General features: G+C 45.5%; 1 protein-coding gene across 1 annotated transcript in view; it reads right to left on the bottom strand.

The window, feature by feature from the left end:
• The window catches only part of LOC135505742 (SAM and SH3 domain-containing protein 1-like), a 315449-nt gene that overhangs the window by 13308 nt on the left and 279451 nt on the right, over positions 1-22690 (bottom strand). Inside the window, 9 exon segments of the mRNA XM_064924831.1 lie at positions 1509-1637; positions 1757-1907; positions 4624-4833; positions 4933-5102; positions 10253-10385; positions 11322-11465; positions 11621-11695; positions 14094-14512; positions 14674-14809. Coding sequence (XP_064780903.1) covers positions 1509-1637; positions 1757-1907; positions 4624-4833; positions 4933-5102; positions 10253-10385; positions 11322-11465; positions 11621-11695; positions 14094-14512; positions 14674-14809 — 1567 coding nt within the window.

The following is a 22690-nucleotide window of genomic DNA, read 5'->3' as shown; positions in this document are numbered from 1 at the left end:
AATTCACTTTACATGTAGAATATTTCAAACTACATGTAGAAATGAAGTCTGTGCCCAGTGGGACATCAATTATTTAAGCTATGATTGAAGCTAAAACACAGAACTCAACAGTAGTGGGAAAGCAAAGCACAGTCATGTTGGATTTTTTTTTAAAACTTTTATTCTTCCCAATTTCGTGACATCCAATTGGTAGTGACAGTCTTGTCCTGACGCTGCAACTCCCGTACGGACTCGGGAGAGGCGAAGCCCTAGAGCCATGCGTCCTCTGAAACACGCACTGCTTCTTGACACTGCTGCTTGACAAGCCAGCTTGCAGGTGCCCGGCCCACCACAAGGAGTCGCTAGAGTGCGACGGGGCAAGGAAATCCCGGCAGGCCAAACCCTCCCCTAACCCTGACAACGCTGGGCCAAATGTGCGCCGCCTCACGGGTTTCTCAGTCACGGTCGGCTGGATCAAACAAAGATCAAACCTGGGGCTGTAGTGACGCCTCAAGCACTGCGATGGAGTGCGCACACAGTCTTTTTAAAGGGGAGTTTGAGTAGTCTTAACTATACACAAAATGTTCTCACAAATATAAATCTGAAATACACTTCCATAATCAGATAATAATGTATCTGCTTTTCTATATATCCACTATCATTAAAAAATATTTCCATCTAATATTTTTTGGGGGTTGTCTAGGCACGTACGATCTTGGTGCAACATTGTCACTATGAAACAAAGCACAAGATAAAGTTACAGAAATGTTTTCAAGTGACTTGAAATGGCATGGAGAAGAGAGAATGAGCCGGGATTGGGAGAATGGATACAGAGCCAAAACACAGCAAATAACTGGGCAGTGACTTTACACGGTCTCAGTTTCTACAGTAATACCTCTCAAAAGAAATACTCCCTCGTGGCGTCATGATTGGTTTGGTCTCCCAGCAACCACTCAACTTCCTGAGGCAAAAGAGGAGAAGTAAGGGTTCGCTGTCCATTGTGAGATTAGAGCAACATGGGCACTAGGCTCGAGTTGGATAGAACAGTTCTGTGCATTTGAGATGTGGGGTGTTGTTCCCTTTATGCATAGGGCCCCATTGTAGGGTAAACTAGCGATCTGGGCTTGGGGGTTAGGTCCTTGTGCCTTATGATAGGGCTTCTGCAGAGAAGGCAGAGAGAGCCTGAAGATGGAGAGGGCAGTGGAAAGAGTGGAGTGATGAAGAGAAAAAGAGAGAGAAAGAAAGAAAGAGAGGAGGGGGGATTGCATCTCTCCCCTTAATATGACACTATGCAGCTAGGCGGGGCGGAGGTAAGTGGGGTGGGGGTGTGGGTGAAGCTAGGAGACAGACATAAGGGGACAGAGAGGGGAGAGGTTTGATTGGCTGGCCTTGGTCCAATGGAGTGCGATGACGGGCGGTTCAGGTTAGAATGCTGAAGCATGGCAGAGGAGGAGGAAGAGGAAGAGGAGTTGGCCCAGAGTGGAGGAGGAATCACAGTCACTGTAGCGAGAGGCTAGGCTACTCATTACCATTCTCCAGGTTCTCATTGCTTTCGTAGCAGCCAGAGTCACGTGGCGAGTCGCCGACCAGGCCGTGGCCCTCTAACAGCAGCTTCTCCTGAGAGCCTGACAGGCCGCTACGCTCCGGTTCACTGCTGCCTATAGACACGCACAGCACAGAGACAATATAGTCAGACATCTAGAAACATCCAGAATGATGTAGTATCTCTGTTAGTGTGTGTGTGTGTGTGTGTGAGGTTGTGTGTGTGTGAACTCACTGTCATACTCCTGCAGTAGCTCCACGGCGGTGAGCAACACAGCTCTGTGTTGAGGGTCTCTGATGTTGAGCTCATCTAGATCCTCCTCCTCCAACAGCTTGAAGGTGTCCAGGTCCTCATAGCCGTTAAATAAGAAGGTAGGCATGTGCTCCTGGAGAAGAGAAGAGAGAACAGATTGCAGATCAGATCTTCCTACAACATGTGTGAGCGTGACTGGCCGCCTTTCCTTCCAGTTCTCTGCTGCCAATGACGGGAACGAACTGCAAAAATCACTGAAGCCTCATATCTCCCTCACTAGCTTTAAGCACCAGCTGTCAGAGCAGCTCACAGATCACTGCAACTGTACATAGCCCATCTGTAAATAGCCCACCCAACTGTATTTATTTATATTGCTCCTTTGCACCCCAGTAGCTCTACTACTGTCTGGGTTGGTGCCCACCTTGGGTTGTGCCGTGGCGGAGATCTTTGTGGGCTATACTCGGCCTTGTCTCAGGATGGTAAGTTGGTGGTTGAAGATATCCCTCTAGCGGTGTGGGGGCTGTGCTTTGGCAAAGTGGGTGGGGTTATATCCTTCCTGTTTGGCCCTGTCCGGGGGTGTCCTTGGATGGGGCCACAGTGTCTCCTGACCCCTCCTGTCTCAGCCTCCAGTATTTATGCTGCAGTAGTTTATGTGTCGGGGGGCTAGGGTCAGTTTGTTATATCTGGAGTACTTCTCCTGTCCTATCCGGTGTCCTGTGTGAATTTAAGTATGCTCTCTCTAATTCTCTCTTTCTCTCTCTCGGAGGACCTGAGCCCTAGGACCATGCCTCAGGACTACCTGACATGATGACTCCTTGCTGTCCCCAGTCCACCTGGCCGTGCTGCTGCTCCAGTTTCAACTGTTCTGCCTGTGATTATTATTATTTGACCATGCTGGTCATTTATGAACATTTGAACATCTTGGCCATGTTCTGTTATAATCTCCACCCGGCACAGCCAGAAGAGGACTGGCCACCCCACATAGCCTGGTTCCTCTCTAGGTTTCAATTTGACATATCAGCTGATGTACGAAGGGCTATATAAATACATTTGATTTGATTTACTTGCACATTCATCTTCTGCACATCTACCATTCCAGTGTTTAATTGCTATATTGTAATTACTTCGCCACCATGGCCTATTTATTGCCTTAACTCCCTTATCTTACCTAATTTGCACACACTGTATACCGACTTTTTGTTTTCACTTTTTCTACTGTATTATTTACTGTATGTTTTGTTTATTCCATGTGAAACTCTGTGTTGTTGTATGTGTCTAACTGCTTTGCTTTATCTTGGCCAGGTCGCAGTTGTAAATGAGAACTTGCTCTCAACTAGCCTACCTGGTTAAACAAAAATTATAATAATAAGTTAATCAGCTAAACTGGCCTAGGACCAATAGTTAAAGACACAAATGGCATTTTTCCTCTTGCAAAAACAAGCTATGAGCTAAAAAAATGTATCAATGAGGGAAGAGTTGGGAAGGGTGGAAAACAGAGTGATGAGGTGAAGGAGATGATCTACCACACCTTTCCACCACAGGCGACAAGGAGAACACGCACACAATTTAACAAGAACACAACGCTAGCCATTACACCCTGTGGTACTATCTCTATGTCTTAGTGGGAGGACACCAGGAATCAGAGTCTCAAAATATCACAGTACACCCTCTGTTTGTTTCGGAATAGGCACAGCTAACCATTAACATGTCAACCCGTCATAATTGGTTTCCACTTTCAACACGGAGTTCGTGGAAACTGGTTCAGTCTAAAGTTTTGTCCAGCCCACGCATCTAAAGGGCACAATACACACAGACTGCATGTCACCACTGCAACCATGGAGACTTCTATCCTTAGCATAACAGTGAAGTTTAGCTCTATTTCTGCTAGGAGAAGTAGAAATAAGGATGAGACCAAACCAAAAACCACTCTACTCTACACAGCCACAAGAACCTTCTCATATGATCTTAGTCATGTATGTGACCTAACATATTTTTGGGGGCCAAAACACGTTTGCTCCAAGATACCCCTAGAATCGAAATGTAAGATTCAAAAGATAGAGAGTAGAAAGAGATGGAGTAGGTGGCTGCTTCGACGCAAACTCCACTTTGTCATTGTGTTTTTAGGAACGCCCTGAGAACAATGAGGTCTTTCTTATGTAGAACCTATGGAGGTAATATCCTAACTGAACTCCCTAATGCTAACCAGATCTGGACTGAGAAACCCAGAATAAGCCCTAGTACTTCTTTCAAATAATTCCTTGACAAAAAAACAATAATTTATCCTGAGAGTGACTTGAAACAGACCCAGAACAAGGTGGGACACAGTCTCAGTATAATGTCTTTACATGACAGGGTTAGGGGAACGTTTGTTAAGTCTGCTCTCCCTCTCCCTAAGTCACAACTACATATGTATGCATACCTTGATGCACATGTACTGTATAGTTGAATAGTAGCACGTATGGGAGGTCTCGAAGCCTGTAATATAGCTTCGCTCTGCCCAGGCAATGATAATGTAACATCATGTTACTTAAGTCCTTGAGTAGAGAGCCCTTGGACATAGCCTGGTCTGTAATCTGTTATGTCAGCACTCCATTAGGCTGGGCTTACCCAGAAACAGCTCACCTACAGTGCTCTCTCCCCGAGGAGGCTGAGCTAGGCTGGCTGGTTTCTGGATGGCTGGGATATGAACGGGACTGTAGGAGGTAAGTTGTAGGACTACTGTTACCTTGTCCAGAAATTCCTAGCATTGGTGTGTGAGATTTGTGTGGAGTTGTGTGTGTGCGAGGGAGAGTTGAGAGTGTGTATGCTCGCTTGGCATGTGCAAAGATGTGTGTGTCCGGTGTGCATACCTTGAGGTTGATGCGTTCGAGCAGCTCCTCTACAGAGGTGGGTTTGGGAGGTCTGCCCTTCCTCTTCCTTCTGACGGATCTCTTGGGCTTCTCCTCCTCCTCACTCAGCACGTCCACATAGATGAACTTAAAGGTGCCCACCTTGTTGTTGAGTAGACCCATCCATGTCCCCATGGGGGGCTTACTGATGATGTCAATCACATCCCCTCTCTGGAACACAACATATACAGGATATCTTTAGTACAAATCTAAAGCCACACACAATCTAGACAAATCATTTGCATGTAAGACGGTGTGTGTGTGACTTACCTTTAGTTTGAGGGAATCTGAATCGTAGGGGCTAGGGGTGAAGTCAGTGTGTACTCGTGCTCTGCCACAGAAGGGCCCTCTGTAGGGAGGCTCCTCGTCATCTCCATCCTCAGACTTGACACTCTCTCTGTTACTGGCTGACGAGTCTGTGGTGCTGACCGTCTGACCACCTGGAACACACAGATATACATATCATGTCCTCCAAATACTGTAGAGCGATTCAGTACTCATGTGATTTGAGAGTGTATTGCAACTAACTAAGCTTCTATTTATTGGATAAAATGTACTTCGATTCGTACAAAGCCTGAGTGAGTGTGTGAATACTGATTAATAACAGCTTTATAACTGAAAATGAACAGACAAAACTCATCACTCGAAACCAGTGGGTATATAGCGTGATGCTGTCTCCCCATAGACGTCTTTGTGTGTATCTGACTTGTGATGGTAAGTGTGGGAACCAGAGAGCAAGGCCTTCCTATCTAATCAGTAGCATGTGTCGTAGACCCTCTGACCCTATGGGCCCAGGCCAATACCATTCAACAAGGGACAGAGTCTCTCTCACTATCAAACTTACAAGAGGGTGGCAGGTAGCTTAGCGGTTAGAGAGTTGGGACAGTAACCAAAAGATCGCTGGTGCAAATACCCGAGCCGACAAGGTGAAAAATATATCGATGTCCTTGAATAAGGCACTTAACCCTAATTTGCTCTAGGGGCGCCGTACAACAAATTTCACTGCACCTATCTGGTTTATGTGACAATAAAACATATATACAGTTCCAGTCAAAAGTTTGGACACACCTAGTCATTCAAGTGTTTTTCTTTATTTTTACTATTTTCTATATTGAGGAATAATGGTGAAGACATCAACACTATGAAACAACACATATGGAATCATGTAGTAACCAAAAAAGTGTTAAAACAAATATAAAAATGTGTCAAAATATATTTTAGATTCTTCAAAGTAGCCACTATGTGCCTTGTTGAAGCTTTGCATACTCTTGGTATTCTCTCAACCAGCTTCACGAGGAATGCTTTTACAACAGTCTTGATGGAGTTTCCATATATGCTGAACATTTGTTGGCTGCTTTTCCTTCACTCTACGGCCCAACTCATCCCAAACCATCTCCATTGGATTGAGGTAGGGTGATTGTGGAGGCCAGGTCATCAGATGCAGCACTCCATCACTCTCCTTCTTGGTCAAATATCCCTTAAACAGCCTGGAGGTGTGTTTTGGGTCATTGTCCTGTTGAAAAACAAATGATAGCCCCACTAAGCTATCCAAGATTCCAAGATGGCATAGCAGTGGGATGTCTGTTTTGATTGTCTTGTCCCATCCCTAGTATATATCTTTTTTTTTTAAATATATATTTCATATAGGTTTTACAGTCGTAAAGCTGACTATCCTACCAATCCTTGACTTCGGCGATGTCATTTACAAAATAGCCGACACTCTACTCAGCAAACTGGATGTAGTCTATCACAGTGCCATCCGTTTTGTCCCCAAAGCCCCATATACTACCCACCACTGCGGCCTGTATGCTCTCGTTGGCTAGTCTTCACTACATTTCTGTCACCATACCCACTGGCTCCAGGTCATCTATAAGTCTTTGCTAGGTAAAGCGCTGCCTCATCTAAGCTCACCGGTCACCATAGTAACACCCACCATAACACGCATTCCAGTAGGTATATTGCACTGGTCATCCCCAAAGCCAACACTTAATTTGGCCGCCTTTCCTTCCTTCCTTTCCTTCCAGTTCTCTGCTGCCAATGACTTGAAGGAATTGCAAAAATCGCTGAAGCTGGAGTCTTATATCTCCCTCTCTAACTTTAAGCATCAGCTGTTAGAGCAGCATACGGATCACTGTACACAGCCAATCTGTAAATAGCACACCCAACTTCCTCATCCCCATATTATGACTAACCCTCTTGCTCTTTTGCACCCCAGTATTTCAACTTGTACATCATCATCTGCACATCTATCACTCCAGTAATAATGCTGCATTGTAATTATTTCACCTCTAGGGCCTATTTATTACCTCCCTACTCTTCTACATTTGCACACACTGTACATAGATTTTTCTATTTTTCTTTTCTATTGTGTTATTGACTGTACGTTTGTTTATGTGTAACTGCGTCTTGTTGTTTTTGTCGCATTGCTTTGCTTTATCTTGGCCAGGTCGCAGATGTAATTGAGAAATTGTTCTCAACTGGCCTACCTGGTTAAATAAAGGTAAAATAAATAAAAACATTTAAAGTGCAAACCAGATGGGATGGCGTATAGCCTCAGAATGCTGTGGTAGCCATGCTGGTTAAGTGTGCCTTGAATTCTAAACACAGTTGAAGTCGGAAGTTTACATACACCTAGGCCAAATACATTTAAACTCTGTTTTTCACAATTCCTGACATTTAATCCTGGTAAAAATTCCCTGTCTTAGGTCAGTTAGGATCAACACTTTATTTTAAGAATATGAAATGTCAGAATAATAGTAGAAAGAATGATTTATTTCAGCTTTTATTTCTTTCATCACATTCCCAGTGGGTCAGAAGTTGACATACACTCAATTAGTATTTTGTTGCATTGCCTTTAAATTGTTTAACTTGGGTCAAACGTTTTGGGTAGCCTTCCACAAGCTTCGCACAATAATTTGGGTGAATTTTGGCCCATTCCTCCTGACAGCTGGTGTAACTGAGTCAGGATTGTAGGCCTCCTTGCTCGAAAACGCTTTTTCAGTTCTGCCCACATATTTTATATGGGATTTAGGTCAGGGCTTTGTGATGGCCACTCCAATACCTTGACTTTGTTGTCCTTAAGCCATTTTGCCCCAACTTTGGAAGTATGCTTGGGGTCATCGTCCATTTGGAAGATCCATTTGTGACCAGGCTTTAACTTCCTGACTGATGTATTGAGATGCTGCTTCAATATATCCATATCATTTTCCTCCCTCGTGATGCCATCTATTTTATGAAGTGCACCAGTCCCTCCTGCAGCAAAGCACCCTCACAACATAATGCTGCCACCCCTGTGCTTCACAGTTGGGATGATGATCTTTGGCATTCAAGCCTTTCCCTTTTTCCTCCTAGCATAATGATGGTCATTATGGCCAAACAGTTATATTTGTGTTTCATCAGATCAGAGGATATTTCTGCAAAAAGTACGATATTTGTCCCATGTGCAGTTGCAAACCGTAGTCTGGCTTTCTATGGCGGTTTTGGAGCAGTGGCTTCTTCCTTGCTGAGGGTCTTTCGGTTTATGTTGATATATGACTCCTTTTACTTTGGATATAGATACTTTTGTACCCGTTTCCTCCAGCATCTTCACAAGGTCCTTTGCTGTTGTTCTGGGATTGATTTACATCTTTTGCACCAAAGTACGTTCATCCCTAGGAGCCAAACGGGTCTCCTTCCTGAGCGGTATGACGGCTGCGTGGTCCCATGGTGTTTATACTTGCATACTACTGTTTGTACAGATGAACGTGGTACCTTCAGCCGTTTGGAAATTGCTCCCAAGGATGGAGCAGAATTGTGGAGGTCTACAATTGTTTTTTCTGAGGTCTTGGCTGATTTCTTTTGATTTTCCCATGACATAAAGCGAGGAGGCACTGAGTTTGAAGGTAGGCCTTGAAATACAGCCACAGGTACACCTCCAATTGACTCAAATTATGTCTATTAGCCTATCAGAAGCTTCTAAAGCCATGATATCATTTCATGGAATATTCCAAGCTGTTTAAAGGCACAGTCAACTTAGTGTATGTAAACTTCTGACCCACTGGAATTGTGATACAAGAAATTTGTGGAGTGGTTGAAAAACTAGTTTTAATGACTCCAACCTATGTGAATGTAAACTTCTGACTTCAACTGTAAATCACTGACAGTGTCACCAGCAAAGCACCCCCACACCAGCACACCTTCTCCTCCACGCTTCAGGGTGGTAACCACACATGCGGAGTTCATCCGTTCACCTACACTGCGTCTCACAAAGACATGGCTGTTGGAACAAAAAATCTCAAATTTAGACTCATCAGACCAAAAGACAGATTTCCACTGGTCTAATAACCATTGTTCGTGTTTCTTGGCCCGAGCAAGTCTCTTCTTCTTATTGGTGTCCTTTAGTAGTGGTTTCTTTGCAGCAATTCAGCCAGGAAGGCCTGATTCACACAGTATCCTCTGAACAGTTGATGTTGAGATGTGCCTGTTACTTGAACTCTGTGAAACATTTATTTGGGCTGCATTTTCTGAGGCTGGTAACTCTAATGAAATTATCCTCTGCAGCAGAGTTAACTCCGGGTCTTCTTTTCCTGTGGCAGTCCTCATGAGAGCCAGTTTCATCATAGTGCTTGATGGTTATTGCAACTGCACTTGAAGAACGTTCAAAGTTCTTGACATTTTGAGGATTGACTGACCTTCATGTCTTAAAGTAATAATGGACTGTCATTTCTCTTTGCTTATTTGAGCTGTTCTTGCCATAATATGGACTTGGTCTTTTACCAAATAGGGCTGTCTTCTGTATCCCACCACCAACTTTTCACAACTCAACTGATTGTCTCAAACGCATTAAGGAAAGAAATTCCAGAAATTAACTTTTAAGAAGGCACACCTGTTCATTGAAATTAATTCTAGGTGACTACCACATGAAGCTGGTTGAGAGAATGCCAAGAGTGTGCCAAGCTGTCAACAAGGCAAAGGGTGGCTATTTTGAAGAATCGAAAATATACATTATATTTGGATTTGTTTAACACTTTTTTGGTTACTACATGATTCCATATGTGTTATTTCAGTGTTAAAATGTAGAAAATAGTAAAAATAAAGAAAAAAACCTTGAATGAGTAGGTGTGTCCAAACTTTTGACTGCTATGGATATATGTTTAACAAACATCAACCCAGCCTTCACAGGCCTCAGTCTAATTCTAACATCAACACATGAGAGACAGATAGAAGAGTTGCTGGTGCTCTGGCTGAACACATGCCATGCTCAGATCATGACCAGTCACTACGAGAGAAGAAACTATCATCAGATTGGACCAGATGATCTCACATGGCATCTCTAAACCCTCCAATGGGGATGGGTGAGACTGTGAGAGAGCTGGAATGATAGGAGACGAGCTCATAGCAACGATGATGTCATTTATTCTAACTGACACGGCAGGCTTGATAAGGGGTATTTATGGATTAAATCACTTCAGGATTATCTGTGTAGATAGAAGATGGAGTGAATGTTGCCCGGGAGATGTGATGACAGTGCCCCATTGTGTCGAGGTTTGTGCACTTAGAGTCTTTCTCACTCACGCACGTGCACACACACACACACACACACACTGCTTACTCATGGAGCTCTGTCCGCTGAGGGAGCTCCGGAGGCTCTCCACTGATCCTCCAGCCTTCAGTTTGGGTTTCTCCAGGGAATCTGTGTCTGGCGGTGGGGACTGGGGGGAGCTGGGTGCCCCATCTGGGCTCGACTGGAGGGAGGGAGGAAGGGGAAGAGAGGGGGAGGAAGGGTACAGATGAAGGCGGGGGTAGGAGAGGTATGGAATGAGGAGGTTGGGGCAGAAAGGTAGAAGCGAAGAGGAGAGGGGAGAGAGAGAGATTGAGAAAGAGATGGAGAGATATAGAGACAGAGACACAGATGCCAGTATCAGTGATAAGTAACGATCACAGTATCATACACATGACAGCAGCTATACTGAAGGGTAATTCATCACAGCCACTAGGTGGCAGCGTGGCATGTAAAATAGTCTTTTGAGTGAAGTTGGAGGTCATTTAGTCTCCTGCCTTCTCTTTCCAACCAACATATTCATAACTAATTCAACCTTTTTCTGGGTCACTGCATGGACGTTCCAACTATCTCTGCTATTCATCTCTGAGGGAGCTGGTTTGCAGTGCGCGGTCTTAAGGTTGTGTCACTCCCTAGGCTTTGACAGTACTGTACCCTCTGACAGCCTAGATACCAGGCCAAAACCAATACTGTAGTTGTCCATCGTTTGAATGTGAATGCTCATATGATACAAATGAGCCACACACACATTCACATGCACACGCACACACAGCCCCAGAGCCAAAGGCCCCTTGTCTCAAAGCACTGGCCTGGCATGCGGGAGGCTTGCCTCACTGGATGAGCTCAGCCACTTCCATACACACCCCAACCTACACCCCGAGTCCTGTCCTGGACCTGAGAGAGCTGAGACCAGAATGTGGACAGCTCCAAGATAGTCCCAGCTGTGTCTGTGTGTGTGTCTGTTTGTGTGTGAGAGAGCTGGCTATTTAGTTTGTAACCAACACAAACACGTCCACACACACACATATGTAAAGCCCAGAATGCTGATGAATAACAGGATCTCGGATCAAGACTCTTTATTCAACTATGAAAGTTGGGATCTTAGTGTGTGTGGGTGTACCTGTTCAGACAGTGAGCTGCTGTACTTCTTGGACATCCGTTTCCTCATGGTTTCTTTTACAGACTTGACCTTCTTCCCCAGAGAGATACGAGACGTCGTGGGAGACTTGACGACCTCCCGGTATACAGCCTCTGGATACTTACTCTGAGAGATAGAGGGAGGAAGGGAGAGCGAAAACACAGAGACAGAACAAAAAGAGGGGAGAGAAATAACAAAATAGTTCATTCAATGTTTGAGTTCCCTTCTCTAAGCTTTGCGCCCCCTCAGCCCTAAGTCATCAGGAATCTGTTAGCACTTACATTGGGCTCCGAGCCTGCACTGACCACATGGAGTGACCTGTTGGACAGGTCAAACCCTCCGAAACTACACGTCCTCTGTGAGAGAGAGAGGGGGGGGGGATAAATATTTAGAGCGAGAGTGGAGCGAGTGGGAGTTAGAAACAATTAGAATCTATTCAAATGACATCAACTCCCATTCGTGCCCAGTAAGAGTCAAATCAAAATGATTCATGCTTGGCGGAGTCACAATGGCAGCAGGTTGATTCATGGCTGTATGTTATATGGTCTTGCTGAGTGAGCATTTCCAGCCATCTATATACGTATCTCATGGTATGACCTCATATGGGACAGGCAACAGACGTGAAACTCCTATACATTTATCTTTATTATATATGTTAGTTAATTGGGTGGCCATCTGTGTTAGATCATCCCCATGGGGATTTTGTCAGTCACTGTTATTCTGCAAGTATATGTTACTTTAAACCTAAAGCCATGGGGAGCAAGCATAGAGTGAAATTAAATGCAATCATTTGGCTAGATGTGGCCACGCGGAATTATAACACAGTGCCTAATGAATGTTATATAGAGCACATATACTATGGCCAAACTCAACCTGTTTAATTACAAAAGTACGGCTACCGGATTAAGTCTCTGGAAACACACACATTGTATAGAGAGATATGAATACTTTTACACTGGATTAGGTTGTAGAGAGGGTAGTTTGAGGGAAGTAAGTTCTCACAGGGAGTATAGTGTATCCGACTGAGGGATATGTAGGGGGTTTGCCTGTCTATCATATCTCTCCATTCGATAGGGAGAGTTTCTCAATAGGACCAGTCATGAGGGCAGCAGGGAGTTACTGTTGAGGAGAGAGATTGGCCATCCTATCATTGAATTAGCTTTGAGACCATTGCTTTCTATCGCGTCCATGTCCGCAGTTCCACTCTCTGGACTTCACAGGAATCCATAGTTTTGTGAAGAGGAGCGACTCAGAAGGCGTCCAAAAAAAGAAGACTGGAGATGGAGTGATGTTGTTGGATATATTGAATGGAATGGCCATGCATCTATGGATGAAGAACCACGTCCAATGACTGACAAGTAAACAGGCAAGGATTTGGGCTTCTTCAAGGCTGCAGAATATCTCTGTTTAGCTTCCCTGTGTCGGTCTGAGTCCTCCTTCAGTAGGATTCCTACCATCAACACTGAAACGTCCACGCTCGTTTTGTTATTGACTTGTGATTGAACTTTCACACACTGACTACACCTTATCATACCATCTCTCTCAATGATGTGTGGAGGCGTGCTTGGCCTTGCCACTCCTGATTATTTAGCGGGGCTTATGGCCACCGTCACTGTCCCAGATTTCTCTTTCTCCTTTTATTTCTCACTGAGCTGGAAAAGAGATACTTTGTTCCCCTTCCACTGAGTACAGAGATATAAAGGAAGAGAAACAAGGATAGGGGAGAAAGTTAAAAAGAAGAGAGGAAAGAGAATGTGTGTCTGTCAGCTCCTGAGCAGTGACCTATCAAAGCTGTGTCTGCCTGTTCCACTCTGACTCAGGAGACTCCCTCTAGGGTTTGGGCTGGGTGACATTTCGAAATGGCAGTTACCTCTACTGTTACACTGGTACCCACATCCTGAGTCAGAACAGGCACATCCCATTACTATTTCTTATCACATGAAAATTAACTTTTATTCCAAGGGCTTTCATATCTAAAGGTTGTGGATGTTCTGGTTCTCTATGGAGGTCTGTTAAACTCGCCTTTCTAAATATTCAAGCTCCATGTGGATTAAAGTAGAGAAGACAGGAACATTATCAGCCCTGTGTCTGTATCTAAACCTGAGGGTTATTATGCAGCCTCGAAGCTAGCCTTGGTCCCCCTAGCCAGGTGGGGGTGGCTTGTAGCCCATCCCTGCCCCACTGTACGGTAGAACTCACAGACTTCTGCTGGATGCGTAAGAGCACGCGCTTGGTGCAGCGGTCAACGCTGGCCGCCCACTTCCTGTCCGCCTCCCTGTCCTCCTCCAATAGGCAGCGGTGCTCTGCGCGGCTGAGGGTGACAGGTCGGACCAGCTGAGCCCAGTTGAGGTGGCCGTAGAGGCTGCGCTCTACCACGTATGTGATGTTCAGCTCGCTCACTGCCGCCCGGCTGCGGAGCCTGCGAGGGGGGAACGCCCAGCCCCCACACCCCCCTCCACCCAGCGTACCACTCTTAGCCTTGGCCAGGTCACAGCGGGCAGGAGGCGAGGGGGAGGAACAGGAGGGGGGAGCCCCAGGTGGTTTGGCATAGTTCCGGGAGCGCTGGTAGAGCAGGTGTTTGGTGGAGTAGGCGTAATTGGGGTCGGGCTTCCTGAGCCAGTGGGCATGGTGACGGGTGGGTTTGGGGCTACTCTGGGAGACGTTGTCAAGGGCAACAAGGAGGTGGGGCTGGGGGTGTGGTTTGGGGCGTGGCCGGGTGAGGCCGTAGAAGCCATAGAGTGTGTCGTTACTTACCCCGTGGGAGAGAGAGGTCATGGCTTTCCTCATCTCGCCCTCCGTCATGGAGCATGACACCTTCTCTTCTTCCTCGGCTCCACAGCCGTCCAGCTCTGAGAAGGAGGAACCACTATCTTCCACCCCGACGGCTACCAGACGCCCAGACCCAGCAGGGACTTTCCTGGGGGGTCGGATGAGGCCGTGGGTGCTGCTGGACTTAGAAAAGGTCTTGACCAGCTTGTGTCCGGACCAGGTGGTGTCCAGGCTGCTGGAGGAAGGGGAGGTGGTCAGGCTGTCTGTGTCCCCGTCGAGAGAGAGCTGGTCCTGGGTCAGGGAGGACAGGGAGGCATCCTGGGGCAGGCTGGACTTCTTCAGGACCCCTGTGTACAGGGCTGTGTTGTCCTCACAGGTCGAAGACACCTCCAGTCTCAAAGAATCTACAGGGAGGAGAAAAACATCAAACCAATTATCCATTAGAGAGAGCAATGTCCAATAGAGCAAAACCAGTACTAACCCATTCACATAGTAACAGTGTAACGTCATTCTAAATACACAGTATACAGAACACTGTTTGGGTTAGTACGGACATGTGCTGTACCTTCGGAGATGGGTCTCTTCCCCTCTTCCACCTTGATGAGTTTCTTCCTGACACGGCGGGTAGAGTTGACCAGCTTGTGGAGCCGTTTGAACTTCACAGAGTCCTCTGACTGCTCATCATCAGACTGCTCCCGAGACTGAGAGGGAGAGAGGGGACGTCACATGGGGTTCCGAGACACAGGGGAGAGACTGTACAGGGACCCCCAGAACCATAGGCATAACACAGTGACCCATATCAAAACCTTTATGAAACAACATTGTACTGCAGGTGATTCACTTACGTCTTGGGGAGACTGACCACACCATGAAAACACACAGGTGTCGGGGGTTGGTGACAGTTACGGTGCGTGTTTTAGGGTGGACATAGTTATTGATATGAGAGCATGGAGGGGGGGTTGGGGGGTTGGAGGGCATTTGTATTGCATTGTAGAACATTATGTAAGACACTCATAAGAAAAACATATTCCGGTCACATTAATGTGGCCAAAACAATAAAAACACTGAATGGGAGCGGGCAATGCGGAGGTGCTACAGATATTCACCACAGATATTCACCACAGATATTCACCACAGATATTCACCACAGATATTCAGTAAACTTGGCATTTGTGGTGCGTCTCTGCATCAGACTCTAGTCTGTGTGCTGCCTGTTGGAATGAGCCTCGAGCTGTAGCTACTAAATGGAGTGATCCACAGCATTGTGCTGAGGCACACAGAGTTCCATTGTGAGGGAATGTGTATGTGTGTACAGTGTTTCCCCAAAGGATTTATTTCAGCAGTGGCTAGACCAATGGTGTGGTCATTTTAGAGGCCCTCCTCTTGGCCCCACAGCCCACATTTGGGCGGAGATACATTTGCAGTTTTAAAGCTAGTTTCCTGCAATTCCACACATTTTGTCATGGGCCTAAGAGAGAGAGAGAGAGAAAAAGTGGTATTGAAGTAAATTTCCTGAATTTCTACATATTTTCCAATAGGGCTGAGAGAAGATATGCTGATTTAAAGCACATTTCCTGCAGTTGTACACATTTAGCCATGGCTTATGCAGTGTTCTTATTCCATCTGAGTGACTCAAATATAATAACAAAATCAATGGGGGCCCAATTTCATTTTATTATCATGGTTGTTAGTTCGCAAAGATGACCTTATTGAAAAAGATATATCTAGGGCCTCCCGAGTGGCAAAGTGGTCTGAAGGCACTGCCTCACAGTTAAAGCTGTGCGACTAGAGATCCTGGTTGGAGTCCACCACCCATGGGGCGGTGAACAATTGGCCCGGCGTCATCTGGGTTAGGGGAGGGTTTGGCCAGCAGGGATGTCCTTGTCCCATCGCACTCTAGCAACTCCTGTGGTGGTCATTGCAGACTTACACGGTCACCAGGTGTACGGTGTTTTTCGCCCAACAGGTTAAGCCGGGTTGAGCAGGCATTATGTCAAGAAGCTGTTGTGTACCAATTGGATACCATGAAATTGGGGTAAAAAATATGTATATACACTACTGTTAAAAAGTTTGGGGTCACTTACAAATGTCTTTGTTTTTGAAAGAAAAGCACATTTTTCAACATTGAAGAGGCAACTCCTGCCTTCTAGGCAGAGTAGCAAAAAAAATGCCATATCTCAGACTGGCAAATAAAAAGAAAAGATTAAGATGGGCAAAAGAACACAGACACTGGACAGCGGAACTCTGCCTAGAAGGCCAGCATCCCGGAGTTGCCTCTTCACTGTTGACGTTGAGACTGGTGTTTTGCAGGTACTGTTTAATGAAGCTGCCAGTCGAGGACTTGTGAGGCGTCTGTTTCGCAAAACTAGACACTCTAATGTAGTTGTCCTCTTGCTCAGTTGTGCACCGGGGCCTCCCACTCCTCTTTCTATTCTGGTTAGAGACAGTTTGCGCAGTTCTGTGAAGGGAGTAGTACACAGCGCTGTATGAGATCTTCAGTTTCTTGGCAATTTCTACCATGGAATAGCCTTCATTTCTCAGAACAAGAATAGACTGATGAGTTTACGAAGAAAGTCCTTTGTTTCTGGCCATTTTGAGCCTGTAATCAAACCCACAAATGCTGATGCTCCGGATACTCAACTAGTCTAAAGAAGGCCAGCAGAGGGAGCACCACCCTATCGACATCGACGGGAGAGTAGTGGAAAGTTTTAAGTTCCTCGGCGTACACATAACGGACAAACTGAATCGGTCCACCCATACAGACAGCGTGGTGAAGAAGGCGCATCAGAGCCTCTTCAACCTCAGGAGGCTGAAGAAATTTGGCTTGTCACCAAAAACACTCAAAAACTTTTGCAGATGCACAATTGAGAGCATCCTGTCGGGCTGTATCACCGCCTGGTACGGCAACTGCTCCGCCCACAACCGTAAGGCTCTCCAGAGGGTAGTGAGGTCTGCACAAGGCATCACCGAGGGCAAACTAACTGCTCGCCAGGACACCTACACCACCCGATGTCACAGGAAGGCCAAAAAAATCATCAAGGTCAACAACCACCGAAGCCACTGTCTGTTCACCCCGCTATCATCCAGAAGGCGAGGTCGTTACAGGTGCATCAAAGCTGGGACCGAGAGACTGAAAAACAGCTTCTATCTCAAGGCCATCGGATTGTTAAGCAGCCATCACTAACATTGAGTGGCTGCTGCCAACATACTGACTCATCTCTAGCCACTTTAATAATAAAACATGTAACATAATAAATGTATCACTAGTCACTTTAAACAATGCCACTTTATATAATGTTTACATACCCTACATTACTCATCTCATCTCATATGTATATACTGTACTCTATACCATCTACTGCATCTCGCCTATGCCATTCGGCCATCGCTCATCCATATATATTTTTATGTACATATTCTTATTCATTCCTTTACACTTGTGTGTATGAGGTAGTTGTTGTGAATTTTTGAGATTACTTGTTGGATATTACTGCATGGTCGGAACTAGAAGCACAAGCATTTCGCTACACTCGCATTAACATCTGCTAACCATGTGTGTGTGACAAATACGATTTGATTTGATATTCCATGAAAAATCTGCCGTTTCCAGCTACATTCGTTTCCAGCTACAATACAATTTACAACATTAACAATGTCTACACTGTATTTCGGATCAATTTGATGTTATTTTAATGGACAAAATATGCTTTTGAATGGTAGTGTATATGGCTCCATTATATTTTCTACATAGTTTTATCTGGTTTTAGTCATTTAAGTTTACACTGAAAATGTTTTACCATACCAAAAAAATTATATAACAAATTTTTTCACATTATATTTTTGGGAGAGGCGGACTCAATTTAGCAGCGGCGGCCCGCCACTGCTAAATTAATATAGGGGAAACACTGGTCTTTATGTGTGTGTGTGTGGACTTTGGAGCGAGGATGGTACTGTAGTTCAGTTGGACGTCACAACGTTATTACAAATAACAGCAAAGCATAAACAGAGGGACCAAGGAAGTCACCAATTGGATACAATGAAATTGGGGAGAAGAAAAGGTAAAAAGTAAAAAAAAAAATCTATGTAATTCTTTAAAAAAATAATATATATATATATTTTTTAAATGGACGAAAATAAATAAACAAAAACCAAAACAGCGCTGATTGAACCGCAGGCAACAAATGCACACACACCCAGTGTGTTAGACTGCTTGAGTTAGTAGGTAGCCTAGTGGTTAGAGTGTTGGGCCAGTAACCAAAAAGTTGCAAGATCAAATCCCCGATCTGACAAGGTAAAAATCTAGTGTTCCTAGACTGCCATTGTACATAAGAATTTGTTCTTAGCTGAATTGCCTAGTTAAATAAATAAAAAAATACATGTGAAACACTAGAATTGTATTACATCTGTAACCTAACAAGATGAGAGCTGCTGGGTTTGACCACTGCCCGAGTCTGGTGTTACTGATACACATGCATCAGGCCCGAGGATAACAGCTGAGGGAGGGATGTCTGTAACACCTGGCTTTGGATACTTTATTTTTTAAATGTTATTTTACCTTTATTTAACCAGGTAGGCTAGTTGAGAACAAGTTCTCATTTACAACTACGACCAGGCCAAGATAAAGCAAATCAGTTTGACACATATAACAACACAGAGTTACACATGGAGTAAAACAAAAATATAGTCAATAATACAATAGAAAAAAATCTATATACAGTGTGTGCAAATGAGGTAGGATAAGGGGAGTGAGGCAATAAATAGTCTATAGTTGGCGAAATTATTACAGTATGGCAGAAGATGAGTGTGCAGGTAGCAGTACTGGGGTGCAAACGAGCAAAATAAATAAAACAAATAACAGTATGGTGATGAGGTAGTTGGATGGGCTATTTACGGATGGGCTATGTACAGGTGCAGTGATCTGTGAGCTGCTCTGACAGCTGGTGCTTAAAACTAGTGAGGGAGATATGAGTCTCCAGCTTCAGTGATTTTTGCAGTAATTTCCAGTCATTGGCAGCAGAGAACTGGAAGGAAAGGCGGCCGAAGGAGGAATTGGCTTTGGGGGTGACCAGTGAAATATACCTGTTGGAGCGCGTGCTACGGGTGGGTGTTGCTATGGTGATCAGTGAGTTGAGATAAGGCATGGCTTTACCTAGCAATGACTTATAGATGACCTGGAGCCAGTGGGTTTGGTGACGGATATGAAGCGAGGGCTAGCCAACGAGAGCATACAGGTCACAGTGGTGGGTAGTATATGGGGATTTGGTGACAAAACGGATGGCTCTGTGCCATGAGGGCATACTGGCACCTACAAGGCCTTCAGAAAGTATTCACACCCCTTGGCTTTTTCCATTTTCCAGCCTGAATTTGAAAAGGATTCAATTGAGATTTTATGTCACTGGCCTACACACAAGTTTCACGATTTTGACTTAAATCGGCTTGAAAATCTATGGCAAGACTTGAGAATGGATGTCTAGCAATAATCAACAACCAACTTGACAGAGCTTGAAGATTGTTTTTAATAATAATGTGCAAATATTGTACAATCCAGGTGTGGAAAGCTCTTAGAAACTTACCCTGAAAAACTCAAAGCTCTAATCGATACCAAAGGTGATTCTAACAAGTATTGACTCAAGGGGCTGAATACTTAACATGAATCCCAGTTGTATTTTTCATGTATTTATTTATTTGGTATTTTGGGTAGATCGTTGACCAAAAAAAAGACAATTACATCTATTTTAATCCCACGTGGTAACACATCCAAACAATGACAAAGTCAATGGGTGTGAATACTTTCTAAAGGCACTCTTGGTGACACAAGGACCTCGGGCCTCCAACTTCCCTTGGACTCCTCCAGCCATTTCGGAATTCTCAGTCAGAATGACATAGGAGCACTGTGACCTGCGCGTTACCCATAAATCCCTCTGGCGTCCCCCCAGCCCCCTCTTTCCACCGCTAGTCTCAGTGGTGCATGCTCCATACTCCATTCCTCTGTCAACAGCAGAATCAGACCATGAGGCCGGGGTTGAACCCTCCCCCTTAGTTTTTTTGACAACCTCTCAGCTTCTAAACCGCAGAATGACTCCCCCCTTCATCCCTGCACCTCTTAACCCCACTGTCCTCCTTCTTCACTAACCACACACAACTGTCTGGAATTCTATTCTGCTAGTTTCCACCGCTACAGAAAACATTACAGAGTAAGGTTTTCAGTGACCGTGCTGTATAATAACAGGTATGTGTGCGCGCGTGTGCATGAGAGAATCGATGAGGAGACAGGAGAGAGACAGAGACAGAGAAGAGTGAGCCAGCCCGCTAGAGTCTGGAACCAGACCTGACTAATGCTTATTACTGAGGTACTGTACATAAGGGACATTAATGGAGGCAGGTTGATGTTTATTGTCAGGAATCTTGCCCTGGGGGCAGAACTGAGCGGTTTCCTCTAGCTGGGCCAGCTGCAGTCAAAACCCCGCAGTGCCACACAGTCGTGACCCATCACACACATGCTTCCACACACACACACACATGCTTCCACACACACACACACATGCTTCCACACACACGCCTCCGCACACACACACACACACACACACACACACACACACACACACACACACACACACACACACACACACACACACACACACACACAGTCATTAACGGCTTTGGGTCTTGCTACAAATATCATTGTGCGGTCGAGCATGCATGCACACACACACACACACACACACACACACACACACACACACACACACACACACACACACACACACACACACACACACACACACACACACAGTCATTAACGGCTTTGGGTCTTGCTACAAATATCATTGTGCGGTCGAGCATGCATGCACGCACACACACACACACACACACACACACACACACACACACACACACACACACACACACACACACACACACACACACACACACACACACACACACACACACACACACACACACACACACACTCATTAACGGCTTTGGGTCTTGCTACAAATATCATTGTGCAGTCGAGCATGCATGGTGCATATTACAAGCAAAACTAGATTTAGAATAGCCAGTAAAACCCTTGCAAATGGATGCAAACCTAGAGGGAATCTCACTGTGTCTGAAAACACACAAGAGGTTCTCTACCTCAGAAAAAAAGACAGAAAAAACACTGAAATTCAATTAAGCATGCTAGGCAGTTGAGTGTGACTTGTTACTCACAGCTTTCGGCATTTAGGAGAGCAGACTCGAGCTTATCCCATTCCCAGGTCAGCATAAAGAAGCAGGCATCACAATGCATGAGGCTGAACCTGTCCTAGCTACTCCCAGGTTAGTCATGCTGCACGCACAGTCACACAACACACAGGCACACAGCATATCCAGAGTGAGGCACGCACAGTCACACAACACACAACACACAGTCACACAACAAACAGCATTGACGCACACACTCTCACAAAGTATCTGCAGCCTTTTGGTGGAAGGCAGCTCTGCCGAATGAAAGCGGCGGAAGTGAGTAGCAGCAGAGAAAAGGCACGTTGTGCCTGGTGGAGAGAGGAGAACAGCGTTTGAGCCCCTCTGACCCTGCCTTGGCCCCCACATCTCTATTGGCCAGCCCGAGGAGATGAGAGAGACGTTGAGAGAGAGAGACGAGGCTAAGAGGAGGACGGATCTTTGGACAGAGTGACCACAGAGCTCCCCACCAACACACACACCCATTAACCATTTGGAAGCTGGGGGATGACATAATTACATTTTTAAGCGGGGAACATTGCCCCTGACACACACCCTCAGGCCCAAGAGGGGAAAGATATTTCCTCAACGGGTCCATTTTAAACTGGTACTTAATCAAGCAGTCTCCCTCCTCCTACTGCTGCTGTGTTTCAGGGGCCTGAGGGGAGTGAGAGCTCTTTGTCCTCCATCCATCACTTCCTCTCTTCCTCCCTCCCTCCGGCGATGCGTGCTAACGGCCCTGAAGACAGGCCAAGTGTTCCCCCGAACAATACACCTTCAGTCATCCTCCCATCCTCTCTCCCTCCGTCTATCGGACACCCCATCCATCAGTCCAATGGAACAGGAAGCAGGCCTGTGGCAGCCGAGAGCATGGAGAGGATTAACAGCTTGCTCGGGCCCTGACTGCAGCGCCACATCAAATACCAGGCAGAGCCATACTGCACCACAGACCAGGCTTGGAGGCGGCTCTCTGCACAAGTCCTTACAACAGGACTTTCATATCGACTTTACTTGCGTGTGAAAGCTGTTTGAAAGCATGACAGGGTCTTGTCCAGAATATCCACAGAGCCCAGAGCAGGACTGAAGGCAGCTTGGTGTCAAGGCTGTGGGTGCACCATGCTAGAACAGGCGTCTTCAGAGCGGAAGGACGCAATTGGCTAATTATTATGGAAAGGGAAATGTAGCATACACGCGATAGCATGCGAGAGGGCAAACAATTCTAGGCAGTCGAGGGCAGATGTTAAGACTGCTGATCATTCAGAAGGAAGGGAATGTTAGCAGCTGGGTTTCCACGGCAACACATATGTGCATATAAATATTTGGGTATCCAGATGGTGCTTTTGTGATGTGTATCCATG

The sequence above is a fragment of the Oncorhynchus masou genome, chromosome 19 (assembly GCF_036934945.1).
Source record: "Oncorhynchus masou masou isolate Uvic2021 chromosome 19, UVic_Omas_1.1, whole genome shotgun sequence".
In the NCBI taxonomy this organism is placed as follows: Eukaryota; Metazoa; Chordata; class Actinopteri; order Salmoniformes; family Salmonidae; genus Oncorhynchus; species Oncorhynchus masou.
Note: the sequence above shows the minus strand (reverse complement) of the source record. Positions and strands in the feature narration are given on the sequence as shown.